At 34.9% G+C, this 15,630-nt stretch overlaps 1 protein-coding gene and 1 non-coding gene across 6 annotated transcripts in view; both read right to left on the bottom strand.

The window, feature by feature from the left end:
- Nucleotides 1–435: 435 nt before the first annotated feature.
- Nucleotides 436–566, bottom strand: LOC141423729 (small nucleolar RNA SNORA51). Its single transcript, XR_012448548.1, has one exon. It is a non-coding gene; the product is annotated as a small nucleolar RNA SNORA51 (small nucleolar RNA).
- Nucleotides 567–1,733: 1,167 nt separating this feature from the next.
- The window catches only part of Zbbx (zinc finger B-box domain containing), a 120,833-nt gene continuing 106,936 nt past the window's right edge, over nt 1,734–15,630 (bottom strand). For 4 of the 5 annotated variants that reach the window (XM_074073853.1, XM_074073854.1, XM_074073855.1 and 1 more), the window contains 2 exons: nt 4,597–4,735; nt 1,734–2,871 (listed from right to left, as the gene is read on the bottom strand). In XM_074073853.1, coding sequence (XP_073929954.1) covers nt 2,745–2,871; nt 4,597–4,735 — 266 coding nt within the window. In that variant the 3' untranslated portion in view covers nt 1,734–2,744. Of the gene's footprint in view, nt 2,872–4,014; nt 4,134–4,596; nt 4,736–15,630 lie in introns of those variants that run through there. The other variant, XM_074073856.1, reaches the window with a different exon arrangement.

The raw sequence follows: 15,630 nt of genomic DNA, 5'->3' as shown, positions 1-15,630 counted from the left end.
AACAGGTACTAGAGAAAAGATTAGATCAAAAAGAATTAACCTGGAAGGTAACACACACGCACAGGAAATCAATGTGAGTCAATGCCCTGTATAGCTATCCTTATCTCAACCAGCAAAAACCCTTGTTCCTTCCTATTATAGCTTATACTCTCTCTACAACAAAATTAGAAATAAGGGCAAAATAGTTTCTGCTGGGTATTGAGGGGGTGGAGGGGAGAGGGAGGGGCGGAGTGTGTAAGGGAGGGGGTGGGGGCAGGGGGGAGAAATGACCCAAGCCTTGTATGCACATATGAATAATAAAAGAAAAAAAAATCAAAAAAAAAAAAAGATTCTAAGACTACCCTGTTTTACAGCTAGCTAAAAATGCCTTTAAAGTTAAATGGTAATGATGACCTATGAGGCTTTGTGGTAGTCTTTTTGTTTTGTTTTGTTTACCCATGTCTCCCAATTCACAATACAGACAGGCACAGGGCCTGGGCTGAGGTGTATATGGGGTAGGTTTACTTTGCCTCCTCTTTCTACACAGTCAGTGTAAGAACACAGCCTGTGGTAAGCACCAAGAGGCCTATGGTAGTCTTAAAGGTAACTTCATTTGGCTTTTGATTCATTATTAAGCAAAATAAAATATTATTGGTGGAGAAATTAAAAATAAATTTAAATATTGAACATTAAAAAAAAAAAAAGACACACCTTGTGTTTCTTTCACTACATATTATATTGTTTCTCCTTAGGAAAAGCCAGGAACTGACATAGCATATCAGTCACTTACATTCATTTATTCACTAATGACCTTCCAATCTTAAGATGGTTAGAATTTTTCTGAAATACCTGTACCTCTCTCAATTCCACAGTCAGAACTAGGTGCGGGCCTTAAAAAGCAACTTTAAGCTCGAACTTCAAAATGAGTGAATGAGTAAAATGAATGTGCTTCAGGCAAAGGCTCTAATCTTATTTACTTTTTATTTCCTAATTATACTAATAGCAATGCAATAAAGGATCTTTTTCTAAACGTGTTATATGGAAAGCAAGTAAAGACAGAAGGAAGTCTGATCTGCTCTGCCCATGATGACTCTCACATTTACATTCAGTATCATATTGGAAGTCAAATGACAAAGTCTGTGTGGCACATTCCTCATTTTAAATTTGGCCAGAGCTGAGTTGGTAGCAATTAATTATCAGCTTAATATTCATGTCAGAATTCTTATATTATAAAAGATAGTGGTATCATATAAAATCTTCTTCTGAGCCAATTCATAAAAGACTAGAGCCATTGCTGAACACACAAAGGGAATAGTGGTGGTACAATCCTCTCTAACAAGAACAAGACATCACTTCTGCTTTTTTACTGAGTAAAGTACCTGAGTTTTATAAGTCAGATTCAGAAGAACAATTTAGCTCTTCATTAGAAGGGAAGAAGATGTCTTAGTGCAAAGGAGGGCAAAGAGAGTCAAGAAACTTTAAACCTCAATAGATACACTAAAACAAAGGCATAACATCTTCTCCTGCTTTCACATATGAACAGGAAATCCCCATTTAAAAAAATCCAGATAGCCAGCAGTCTCAAGACAAGATGCCAAAAGGACTTTTGACAAAAATGATGACGATTCAAGGATGACTCATTGCTGTGTCTATGGGATTTTGAAAGAGGAAAATCAAATTACTGAGGAGTTACTCTCTTTCTAGAGATATTTATTCCTTTTGCAACATTTTATTTTGACAATATGACTGGATCACTTGATTACTTACCATCTACTTATTTTAATCACCTTGAATAAAGACTATTTTATATGAAAAGTGAAAGAAATAACTATCAGTGTCTTCATCATCATTTTCTAACCTGTCAGGAGAGGATGTGTATGAATTCCAGTTCAATTTATTAACACAATGGAAAAGGCATTAAAGAAAATTTTACATTGAACCATGATCAGTCTTATATAAGGGGTAGGTATCCAGAGATACACAAAAGACAGGAGTTTGAACTGTCAGACATCATCATGTTTTGGTGAAAGTATAGTAAACCTTCAGGGACATTTTTGCTGATCTCAAAAAAACTCCATAAATAAGGGAAAACTGTGCTAAAATATCACAAAGTGACAACCATAAAACTATCCTCCATATATCCTTTTGCTTTATTTTTAAATCCTTGGATTGTAAAATTGTGTAAAATAATTGATTAAATATTGTTAAAACTAATATTAAAAACTGAATATCCACCATCCCCTAGATCTAGAACTAGGTAACATCAGAAAAACACTCCCACTAGGTCATTTCCTTTGACAATCACAATGGTCCTTCACACAGCCTGTTCTAAGAGGTCTCCAGAATCACAGAAGCAAAAGGATGTGTGTGTGTGTGTGTGTGTGTGTGTGCATGTGTGTGTGCGTGTGCATGTGAGTGTGTGTGTGTGTAGATGCATGGAAGAAATGGTGTTGTTTCCCTTGTCCAAAGGGAGAATGAATACAGAATTACCTCTATCTTAAGGTATTCTTAAGGTATTCAAACTGACTGAATAAAGATCACCCACATTATGGAGAATAATCTACTTTACTGAATATTTAATAATGTTTAATGTCAGCTCATCAGAAAATATCTTATAGAAACTGCAACCATTATTAGTTTATAAGTTTGAAACATCAGAAACATTAATAATCAAAAGCTCCAGCACTAACACAGGTAATCACTTAGTTACTGTTTCAGTTGTTTACTCTGGGTACAAAAATGGAAAAGAAATGAACAAATAATCATTAAGCACTCTTTGACCATGGTAGTGTGAAAACATGTTGCTTGTCAAGAAAATCTTCTTCTTCCTCATCAGTACTGCTCTCAGAAAATGACAACAAAGACTGCATTGCAGTATCTTTTCCAGAAGAGCTGGAAATACATTAAAAGATCAATACACAATATACAGAACCAAGTTTCAGCTTTCATTTATATTCTGATCAATACTACATACATTGAAGTCATTAAGGCAGGCAAATATAAGGGTGCTGTATCAAACTGGGGCATAATTTTCAATGTACCTAGTATACTAAGCTGCCTTTTAATGAGAAATTCTCATTTTTCTCTTTCCCATGAAATAAAGCCACAATGGAAGCAAGAAGAGAAGATTTTATGGTCTCTGACACGGTCTTTTATTGGTGATTCAGAGGGCACTTCAGAAACTTGCAGAGCCTCAGTTGTCATTAACAACATTCAGCATTACATTGGCCATTTAATAGAATTCCAGTAAACAGACTGCCAGATAAATCACCTCTTTTGTGTACAGTAAATTAGGACTATGTTGACAGCCAGTCAAAATATGCCAAAGCCAAAATTAAGTACAGTCATTATTTGTTTTTTTTTTTTTTTTGTATTTTATTATGGGGAAGGTAGAAACTGACAGAGACTCTGTCATATAGCTGCCTGAGGTATAGAACAAAAGGAGCATGGGGAACAGAAAGGGCTACACAAGTCACATATTTTGGTCTAACTTTTCAGCCCAGGTATGCCACAAAATATGAAATACTTCATCCTATAACTCTTTTTTTTTTTATTTTATTTTCATGTGCAACGTAGGTTAAGCCAGTAGTTCACAAACTCTGGTCTGTGGACAAGTGCAGATGCAACTGTGATGAAATTTTCACTCATCGGAAGAGCAGAGAATATAAGAAAAGACAGTGACTATTCAGTAATTTTAATTTTAAAGAACTGTACTTTATACTGCTTTTTCCCATAATATCCTTAGTTTCAGGTGTCCTTTCTTTTATGAAATAATAGTGAAAGTACAGGTAGACTTAGATGAGTTTTAATGACTTTTTTAGAAAATACAGCAACTTCATATTGATCTCTATGTTAGAGTTAAAAATGAAAAATAGCTAAGAACAACAGCTAAATAATTTCCTCCTTCAGATTTGACAGAGTACCAGACTCTTGATTCCTTTCTACTGCAATATTAGACTATAAAACAATCAAAGGAATTTACATTTCAAGAGACTTTTAATTTACACTTATTTTACTGTTTCTAAAAGTAAGTATCCTCCTTCTCCAACAATTCCATGACATCAGTAACAGAATGATGTGACTGACTGCTTTTCTGAAGCATTTACTAGTAGAACCTACAGTCCTTGCAAACTGATCTCCTTCCATGTCACTACCTGATGTGAGAAACAATGAAACAACACAAATTAAAATATCATTAACAATCTAGATGCTGCTTCAGGAAAGAAACTTCTAAATATTCTACACTAAAAACTTTATTTATATTGGGCATGATTTTATTATTGCAAAATATTGAAATTTGTTAGGTTAATTAATTCAAGTAGGACATTTGATTTTCAACATAAGAAGAAATGATGAGAGATTATTAATTCCAAATATCTTTTCATCTTTATGATACACTTTGTGAAGCAGAGAATTATATCTTCACATTAAAATAACAACTTTATAAGCCTTTCACTAAATCCTGGCCAGCAAAGCACCTAAATATTTTACAAAGAATGGTCTTAGAAAGTACACACATGGAGTAATTTTTCTTTGCATGGTAAAGAAAACTAATCAGGGCTTATCCACATTTTACTATATACTGTTTTTATATATAAAGATGCAGGTTTAACTTACTTTAATTCCTCAAGGGTGCAGTGCCTCCTCACATGTGCAGTATTAAGGAAATCCGTGAAAATCTGACTGATATTCAGTGAGTCATTGTTGAAGACTGATAACTCTTCACAGGTTAGACTATTAAGTTTTTCTGAAGGATCTGAAATATTTTATTTCATGCATTGTCAACACTTGAATTCAAGAAACAAATGCACAGAGTATGGTGCTGGAAGTTTATCCAGAATAAACTACGATCAGTACAAAGGGTCAGCACAGATTTTAATAATCCCTCAATTGTCTAATGTCTGCTGAATGGTGAAGTGAGAGCTAGGTGTGACCTAAGATACCATATTAGGATGTGGAGGTTGTAGTTTAGCCTGTGTGAGGCCCTGGATTCCACACTTACCACTAAAACAAAAGAAAATAACAATATATCAGTGCATAGATATCAAATCACCTTAATCATATCAATTTTTAAATATGCACTGTACTTTTGCAATTTGTCAAATGTCCTGAGAACTCACAGTTTCAAAGGAAATCAAGCAATCTTCTTTAAACACTAGACTATTATGCAGATGCTCAATATTACCTAATTTTTTCTAAGAAATAAAACTTTACCTACACATACTTTAAGGAAAAGGCTAGTCATAGCAAACCTGCTCTTTCCTTTTTGGCTTCCTTGTTTTGTATAAATAATCACTTATATTTGAAGGAGAAAAGCCTTAAGTCTTCCCCCTTTTTTATCACACTGGCTTATGACTCAGCCTAGGTAGGTATGGAGTACTAGTACAAGTTAAATAAACAAAATAAGTTTAGGCAACCATATCTTGATATAAACTACTATCAACTCAAGTAAAGACATAAATATAACTATTTTTAGAAAGGCTTTAATGTCTTCTTTTTGACAAGGATGAAGTTGTAAAAACCACAGAACATATAGTTACACTATGATGACTTTACAGCTGTCAGAATCACTGGGTGTTATTCCTCCTTCAGTTTTACAAAAGTGCCGAGTATATGTCCTCCCAGTTAGAAGGCCCAAACACCAAGCTACAACTATCCTATACTGGACTGGAAATATTTTTTGATGATTAAAATAACATCTTAAGGTTTTGGGACAAGTAGATATTCTTTTACTGAAAGTAAATTACATTATTCTTACTGAAATAGAGAACTCAATACACTTACACATGGACATGTCCTTAAAATTATTTAGCCCAGTGACTTTTAAATTATTATACATAGATAAATTATGTAGGTTTAGGATAAAGTTCTTACCTCCACCATCCTGAATCAGGACTGTTATACCCGATCTAGTTTATATTTTGGGACTCTACATAAGATTAATTTTGAAAGAAAAACAAAAGATTCTTGAGCTAAAAAATTCTTAAACCACCTAGCTTCTTCCATCTTCACTTGTTAGAGATTAGAAAATTGGGGGCCTACAAAGAAATAGTAACTTGGAAGTCAGAAAACTACATGGGGCAAGAGCTGGAGCTAGATCTATGTTCTTTTAGCTCATAGCTCACCAATATTGTAAATTATTATGTTCCAGAATAGCATTCTTAAATTTCAAGCTGTTGTCTTCTCTCCTATTTTCTACAAGGTGAAAGAAGATAGGTACGCAAGGAAGGTTTCTGTGTTCCAGTGAAAGGGAATGCCCCCACAGCACAGCAGTCAATGCAGGATTGGGAATGGTCAAAATTACAAAACTAATGCTCAACTGTCTTGCTTAGAGTAAGGAATCCCATCAGGAGAGGCATTCAAACTCAGTTAGATGTTTGAGTTCCAACTGAATGATCAGAGAGCCTATTTTGTTGAAACATTAATTCTAAAATTATTTTTCAGAACACTTTATGAAGTTAACAAGAACAAAGGCAATACCACTTGATTTTAAATAATGGAAAAATCAAGACAGAGCAAAATGGACGTATGTACAAAAACCTCACTATTTTAAGTTAGTGTTAAACCCAAAAGGTCAATTTTACAAAAATCTAAGTATCCTGATTTTTTAATACAGGACCAAATCAGGCTGGATTGACATTTATATTGAAAAATTTGTTTTGCACCTGGAAAGTCAGCTGATTGGTGAGGAATGGATTGAAGTTTAACATTTTCTATACTTTGAGTTAGAGTCTCTTCTCTGACCATAGAAGAATCCAACACAATAATAAACAATTAGACAAAGAGATGGAATTTTGATTAAATATAGTTTTGCAGTGCACTTATAAATCTAAACTCATTCAAAACACAAGCAGAAAACAGCTAAAGCGAGGGAGGAAGTGAGTTACAAAAGAGTGATAGAAGGGATTCTAAGATGGTAGCTAACTGATAGACCCCAGACCATCAAACTCCCACAAGCCTAAAAGATAATCTTGGGTCCATGGCAGCAAGGATAGTCTGTTTACTTTCCTAAATGAGAGGGTGTAGATATATAGATATACCAAATAAACAATGACCAAACTCTAAATAAGCTTTTTAAAGTGGAAATCTGCCCCTGGAGTATGGGCACCACCAGGAATATGTTATGCTGCTGGCATGTGTTCTTTTTTCTTTACCTGGACTAGAGTAGACTCCAGTCCATGAAGACTATCTGAAGTGCTAAAAAAAAAAAAAAAAAAAAAAAAACACAGGGCGTTGAGCCTTCCAGGAGCCATGAGAAAAGGTGAACAACTATTGATTGCTGACTGCTGACTACCAACCTAAGGGGTCCTCAGATACCAGAGAGAGGTACCCACAAACAATGCAGATGAGCAAGCCACTTTCAGTCTTAAGCGCTATCACACAACTCAGTTCAGCTTGCAGGCATATGACTGCATCCCACAAGCTTATTAAGTTTTTGGCTGAATAAATCAGGTGAAATTTCCTGTCCTCATGGGGGAGGGGCACCACGGCTTGTAGTTCAGCTCACACTTCTCTCTACAAAGGAAGACAGTGTGGGTGCAGGCTATTCAAGCCTGAATCCAGCTTGTGGGAAATAATAGCTCATTCAACCACCTCTGAGAAGCCTAGTAGCAAGCTAAATCTTATTGCCTCTGCAGAGAAGAGCTTTTGTCTTGAGCTAAAGTTCCCAGACTTACCCCATACGGAGACAAGCCACCTCTCCCTACTCAACTAGTAATGATCTTCTCTGAAAATCCCCATAGCTAAGGGAGCTGAAACTGACTCTCTTCCCCTCATCCCACCCCACCGCACCCAAGAGGAGCCTTTGGTAAAACAACCTGAGATACAACTACCAGGCTTTCCTGGCAGAGGAGAGGGTGCTGCTCTACCCTACTCACCATCCCTATAGCCACTCCTGAGACACCTCCTAAATAAGCAAGCTGAAGGTGACTGACTCTCCCCACCAAGAGGAGTCTTTGGCTAAACAGCCTGAGTGGAGCAGCCCAAACTTGCCCAGACAAGAGTGCACCATTTTTTGCTACTCAGCCCAACATATCTACCCTAAAGAAAGGCAGAGACCATCTGTCTAAACAGACTCAAACAAGTGAGCACAACCCAATGGAGAGATGTGAGAACTGCAGACTAAAACCAAGGGATCAGTAATTGGAGGGCAACATCCACTGCACTCAAATTTGAACTTTAAAAAACATTTTTTTCTGTTTTGACAAAGTTTCAATTTGTCTATCCCTCTTTTAATCCAATTTTTTCTCCTTTGTTTTTCAAATCACAGCCCCCCTTATTTTCTTTTCCTTTTCTTCTTTCCTTTCTTCTCCACCCCTTTTTTCCCACATCCATTATCTCATTCTAACAACTAGTGGTTTATCCTACTACCTTCCTATATAACCCCCATTCTAACTTTCTGCCATCTCTTTTGACTGTGGCATCCTCCTCCACAGCAACTGAACTATACCTCTACACTCATTTACATTAGAATCTTTTTAACCTGCAGTCCCCACACCTCACACCTCTTTTCCTCCTTTACTCATTCCCTTCTTAATTTCTTCTCCTACTTCCATTATTTTTACTGTCTAAGTTTTAATCTCTATGTGAAGAACTTTTATTTATCCAACATCTCTTTGTTTATAGATAACACTGCCAAGACTTTTGAATTTCACCTAAATATTTGGTTTGTTATAGAATTTGAGAATTTGTTATTGCTAAGTTATACTCCCAGGTCAGTGGACAGAAATGACACAACAACTTAGCCAATAACCAGTTCTGCCAGAACACAGGAATTAATTCAAGAAAAGAGTTCAGGTGACTAAAATCCCAAACCAACTAAGCAACACCCAACCAAGCAAATGGATCCCCAAAACAGGCAGGAGTAGTTATACATCTTAAAGTAGACTTCAAACCTAAACTAGTCAGAAGAGACAAAATAGGTCACTTCATACTAATAAAAGGAACAATACATGAAGAGGAATTAACAAATGTTAACTTAAGTGCACCCAATGTTAGCACACCCAACTTCATTAAAAAAACACTGTTGGACTTAACAGATGAGCAAATCTCAAAATAGAAGCATGGGAAGTAAGAAAATTCAGGAGAATGTGACTCCTCCAAAAGTCAACAGCCACACAACAAAGAATCTGATGGATAGTGAAAGGGATGAAACCTCAATCTCCAAGCTCAAAAAGATTATGATAAGAATGGTTAAAGAAGTTAAAGAGGGCAGGCAAAACTAAGTCAATGAAATCCAAGAGAAAATGGATAAATAGCTTGAGAAGTCACAAAAACAACTAAATGAACTCAAAAGTAGGAAATAAACAAACATCTGAATGAAATAAAAAAGATACAAAAACAGAGATAAATGAAATAAAAAGAAAATGCAAGATGAGATAGGGGAACCTTATAAAGATATAGAAAGTTTCAAAAAAAATGGAAGCTCTGGAAATAAAAGCTCCTAAGTCAAATAAAAAATGCAGTTGAAAGGACTCTGGCAGGATAGAACAACTTGAGACTGGATTTTAGGACTTGAAAACAAAGTAGATAAAGAGAATAAAACAGATAAATACATAGAGAAAAGAATGAAGAAATAAGAAAGAAATATGTAAGAACACTGCAACTCAATTAAAATACCAAATTTACAAATCATGGACATTGAAAAGAAGATGTGCAAGCAAAAGGCATAGGAAACTTATTCAACAAAACAATTAAGAAAAAATCCCAAATTTTGAGAAAGAGATGCTCATCTTGGTACAGGAAACTTCTTAGACACCAAACAGACATGACCAAAATAGAACATCTCCATGGCATTTTATAGCTAAAATACTAAGCACAGAGAACAAAAATGGAATATTTAAGATTGCAAGGAACAAACATCCATCAAAATAAGATTTCTCAACAGAAAACTTAAAAGCAAGAAGTCATGGAATAAGGTATTTCAAGCATTGAAAGAAAATATTTTCAAATATAGAACACTCTCTCTGGTAAAACTATCATTCATAATGGAAGGAAAAATAAAAACTTTCTATGATAAACAGAAACTAAAACAGTATGTGACTACTAAACCACAATTCCAGAAGATACTCAAAGGTATTATACATGAAGAAGATGAAGATAAATACACTCAAGAATGGATGGGAATAATTAAATCTCAAGACATGAGCAGATAAACAATTGTACAATAGAAAAGAATCAAACACACACACAGACACACATACACACACACACACAAAGCAACAAAATGGCAAGAATTAACACATACCTCTCAATATTAAGAATGAATGTTAATGATCTCAATTTCCCCATCAAAAGACAAAGATTGGCAAGCTGGATTAAAGAGGAAGACCAAATGATTTTTTGTTTGTTTACAAGAAACACATCTCAACAACAGAAACAAACATTGGCTTATGGTAAAATAGTAGAAAAAGATTTTTTAAGCAAATGGTCCTCCAAAACAGGCAGGAGTAGATATACATTTATCTGATAAAGTAAACTTCAAACCTAAATCAGACAGAAAAGACAAACTAGGTTATTTCATACTAATAAAAGGAACAATATATCATGAGGAAGTAACAAATTTTAAGTTAAGTGTGTCCAATGTCAGGGCACCCAACTTCATTAAACAAATACTGTTGGACTTAAAAGCACAGATAGACCTCAACACAATGACAGTGTAGACTTCCATAATCCATTATCACCAATAGATAGGTCATCCAGACAAAAAAAATCAACAAAGAAACTTCATAATTAAATGCTACCATAGACCAAATGGTCTTGACAAACTATTTCATCAAGCAGCAGCACAATATACATTCTTATCAGCAACTCATGAAACTTTCTCTCTAATAGATCAAATTTTAGGACATAGGGCAAGTGATAACAAGTATAAGAAAACTGAAACTAAACCCCTGTATACTGTCTGACCACATTGGAATAAAACTAGAACTCAGCAACAAAACAAACAGCAGAAAATATTCAAACACCTGGAATATGAATAACATATAGATGACCAATGGGCCATTGAAGAAATAAAGAAGTAAATCAAAAAGTTCCTGGAATCTATTGAAAATGAAAACACAACTTACCAGAAATGAAAATACATCCCTATCCTGTGGAATATAGCAAAGGCTGTGCTAAGAGGAAAGTTTACAGCTATGAATGCCTACATTAAAAACACAGAGAGATTGCAAATAAATGACCTAATGTTGCATCTCAAATTCCTGTAAAAACAAAAACAAGCTAAATTCAAACCAGCAGAAGGAGAGAGATCATAAAAATAATGGTTACAATCAATGAAGTAGAGACCAAAAAAAACTTTAGAAAGAATCAACCAAACACAAAGTTGGTTCTTTGAAAAGATAAATGATGTTATTAAAAGGATTCTGACTAAAAGGAGGGAAAAGCCCTGAATTAACAAAATTTGAGGTAAAGAAGGGAATAATTACAACATATACTAAAGAAATCCAGAGGATCATTATGGAATACTTTGAAAACCTATATTCAAATAAATTTGAAAACCTAGAAGAAACTGATATATTTCTAGATGCATATGGCCAACAAAACTGAGCTGAGAGGATATAAACCACTTAAGTAGCTCTATAACAAGCAATGAAATTGAAACAGTGGTAAAGTCTCCCAAAAAAAGATAAGCTCAGAACCTGATGGATTCACTGCTGAATTCTACTAGAACTTTAAAGAACTGATATCAATACTCTTCAAGCTATTACACAAAATAGAAAGGGAAGGAACATTATCACATTCATTCTATGAAGCCAGTGTCACACTCATCCCAAAACTGGACAAGGACACAACAAAAAATGAGAATTCTAGGCCAATCTCTTTAATGAACTTAGATGCAAAAATTCTCAGTAAAATACAGCAAACCAAATTCAACAACATATTGAAAATATAATATAGCATGATGAAGTCATTTTTATTCCCAATGCAGGGATGGTTCCATATATGCAAATCAATAAATGTAATACAGCATATAAACAGAAGCAAAGACAAAATTTTCAACAGATGCAGAAAAAGCCTTTGACAAAATACCACATCTTTTTGTGATAATAGCTCTGATGAAACTAGGAATGGAATGAATGTACTTCAACAAAATAAAGGCTATATATGACAAGCTTATAGCCAACATCATACTAAATGTGGAAAAACTGAAACTATTTCCTCTAAAGTCAGGAATGAGATAAGAGTGTCCACTCTCTCCACTCTTATGCAACATAATTTTAGAATTCCTAACCAAACCAATAAGACAGGAAGAAGAAATAAAAGGAATTCAAATAGGAAAGAAAGAAGTGAAATTATACCCATTTGCAGATGATATGATCTTATACCTAAAAGATCCTAAAACTCCACCAAATAAAAAACAAAACAAATTTCCTAGATATCATAAATACCTTCAGCAAAGTAGCGGGATACAAAATCTGTATTGAAAAATCAGTAGCTTCTCCTTATACCAATAATGAGTAGACTGAGAAAGAATTTAGGAAAACAATTCCACTCAGAACAGCATCAAAAAAAAAAAACATAAATATCTAGGAATAAACTTAACAAAGAAAGAGAAATACCTCAACAAAGAAAACTATAAACCACTGAAGAAAGAAACTGAAGAGGACATCAGAAGATGGAATGATCTCCCATGCTCATGGATCAGAATATCATGAAAATGGCTATATTACCAAAAGCAATCTACATGTCCAAAGCAATCTCCACCAGAATTCCACTAATATTCATCACAGAGGTTGGAAAATCAATCCTAAAGTTCTTATCAAAGCATGAAAGACCATGAATTGCAAAGGCAATACTAAACAAAAAGAGCAATACTGTAGGTATCATAGTACCTGACTTCAAACTATACTACAGAGCCTAGTAATAAAAACAGCATGCTATTGGCACAAAAATAAACATGAACATCAGTGAAACAGAATAGAATACCCAGACACAAACCTACACAGATACAACCATATGACTTTTGACAAAGGAACCCAAAACATGCATTGGAGAAAAGATAGCCTCTTCCACAAATAGTGCTGGGAGACGTTCACATGTAGAAGACTGAAAGTAGACCCCACTCTCTCATCCTGTACAAATATTAATTCAGCATGGATCAAAGATCTTAATGTAAGAGCTGAAACTTTGAAACTACTACAGAAAAGAGTAGGGAATACACTGCAACATATAGGCATAGGCAATAATTTCCCAAATAGAACTGCAACGGCTCAGCAATTAAGAAAAAAGCATTTACAAATGGGACCACATGAAACTCAAAAGCTTCTGCACAGCAAAAGAAATGGGAGAAAACTTTTGATAGCTGTGATTATGATGAGGGATTATAAACAGAATTTACAGAGAACTCAAAAAACTAAGCTCCCAAAGAATCAATGACCCAATGAAGAAATGGGCAAATGACTTGAACAGAAATCTTTCAAAAGAAGAAGCACAAATGGCCAAAAAACACATGATGAAGTGTTTAACATTCCTGGCCATAAAGGAAATGCAAATCAAAACCATATTAGGATTCCACCTCACTCCTATTGAAATGACTATCATAAAGATCACAAACAACAACAAATGTTGGCAAGGATGTAGGGGAAAAGGAAAACTTACTGTTGCTGGGAATGTAAATTAGGGCAACCACTATGGAAAACAGTATGGAGGCTCTTCAAAAAACTAAAAATAGAACTATCATATGATCCAGCAATACTACTCCTGGCCATATATCCAAAGGAATATAAGCCAGGATACTATAAAGACATTTGCACACTGATATTTATTGGATAATTATTCACAATAACCAAGCTATGATGTGAGATATATAGATATATAAATACAGATGATACAGATACAATGGAATATACATATAAAGGAATATATGTAATGTAATATGTATATGGATTTTATATATATATAAAGGAATATTATTCATCTGTAAAGAAGAATGAAATTTTGTCGTTCACAGATAAATGAATGGCATTTGAGAACATCATGTTAGGTGAAGTAAGCCAGGTTCAGAAAGATAAAGGTCACATGCTTTCTCTTATGTGGAAAATAGGTCCAAATATAAATGCAAGCATTATCATCTACACATATATATGTACGCAGAACATGTTTCCAATTGTGGGACTGTCTAGAGGAGACTAGGGGAGGAAAGAAAGAAGAAGAGGATATTAAAATACACTGCATCTATGTAGAAACAAAACACACACAGTGAAAACTGTTGAACAATAGGGAGTAGTGGGAAAAAGGATAAGGAAGAATAACAGACTGATTAAAGTACAATATATTTACAGACAAAATATCCAGGCAAAACCCCACTGAACAATGAAAGACAGGAATATAAAGCAGGTCATGCTAAGTGAGGGTAAGAGCAAAAGGGGGAGGCTAAATGAAGAGGGTAGGAGAGGGTGAATATGGTTGATGGATTTTGTACACATGTATGAATATGGAACATTGAAACCTGTAAGTTATTTCAAGAAGGGTAGTGGAAGAAGAGGGAGAATAAAGAAGGGGATGAACCAACCCAGGGTACAATATATATATAAATGTCACACTCATGCCCCTTGTATAGTTATCATATACTAATGGAAACATTAAAAAAAGAAAGAGTAATAGTAATAGAGGGCATGAATCTGATCAACATACATTATATGTGTGTATGGAATATCACAATGAAACCTCTGCATGATTAATTTACACTAATAAAAAAATTTTAAAAACCATATTCCACAGAGAAACTAACACTTATTTGAAGAATGGAAAGAAAGAAGAAGCAAAGGACCAAAGAACAAGTGAAGACTTCTAAATGGTAGACAATCAGATAGGCTATTTCTCAATAGAACAAGAGGAAAAACAAAAACAACTATAGAATTACTATGTAGCTTAACTACGTATCTGCATCCCAATATTGAAGATAGCCTGACAACCAGCCTCTTGTAACTCTGCAGCCTCCTTATCTTCCATTTCCTCCATCTCTTTCCTCCAGGCCATTGTCTTGTCTTGCTTATGCCTCTCTTCTTATTCTTTCCATGCTTTCACCCCTCTACCTTCACTCTGCCCACCTTCTTCCCCTTAAAAATGGGCACAATACTGATTGGAAGTGAGGACTTCAGATTATTCTGTGGCTCTGTCATGTGACGTGGGGGCAGACTTGCCTATATTTGTGCCTTGCCTCTGTGCACACAGAGGGGAAATGGTGGGTAGTTACAGCACTGCCTAGAGCCTCCCATTTTGAATCTGAAAAGGAGACATTTAGAATAACATCTGCCTCTGTTGCCTCACTGAGTTGCTTTTAAAATCAAATGAAGAAGCAGGCACGGTGGTACATGCCTATAATCCTAGCATTTGGGAGGCTGAGGCGAGAGAACCTCAAGTTCAAGGTCAGTTTAGACTATAAAATGGGATTATCTCAAAAAAATAAAAATGAAAAATCAAATGAAGTAATTTCACATACAGAAACAACTAGTGGTTATTACTACCTATTAATTGGCTAGTTTCATATTCCTTATGTCAATTTTTAATGTGCCGATGCTCATTTGTATGTGCACTTAATTTCTTCTCTGTAATTCAAAGTCACTGTACTGCAAAATGATTGCCACTGCAGCCATCATAATCTGGCTGTCCATATAGGGGTTACCTAGTTAATCCGATAGAAGAGCA

This window comes from Castor canadensis, chromosome 5 (genome assembly GCF_047511655.1).
Source record: "Castor canadensis chromosome 5, mCasCan1.hap1v2, whole genome shotgun sequence".
Classification (NCBI taxonomy): Eukaryota; Metazoa; Chordata; class Mammalia; order Rodentia; family Castoridae; genus Castor; species Castor canadensis.
This window is presented reverse-complemented; position numbering and strand designations above follow the sequence as displayed.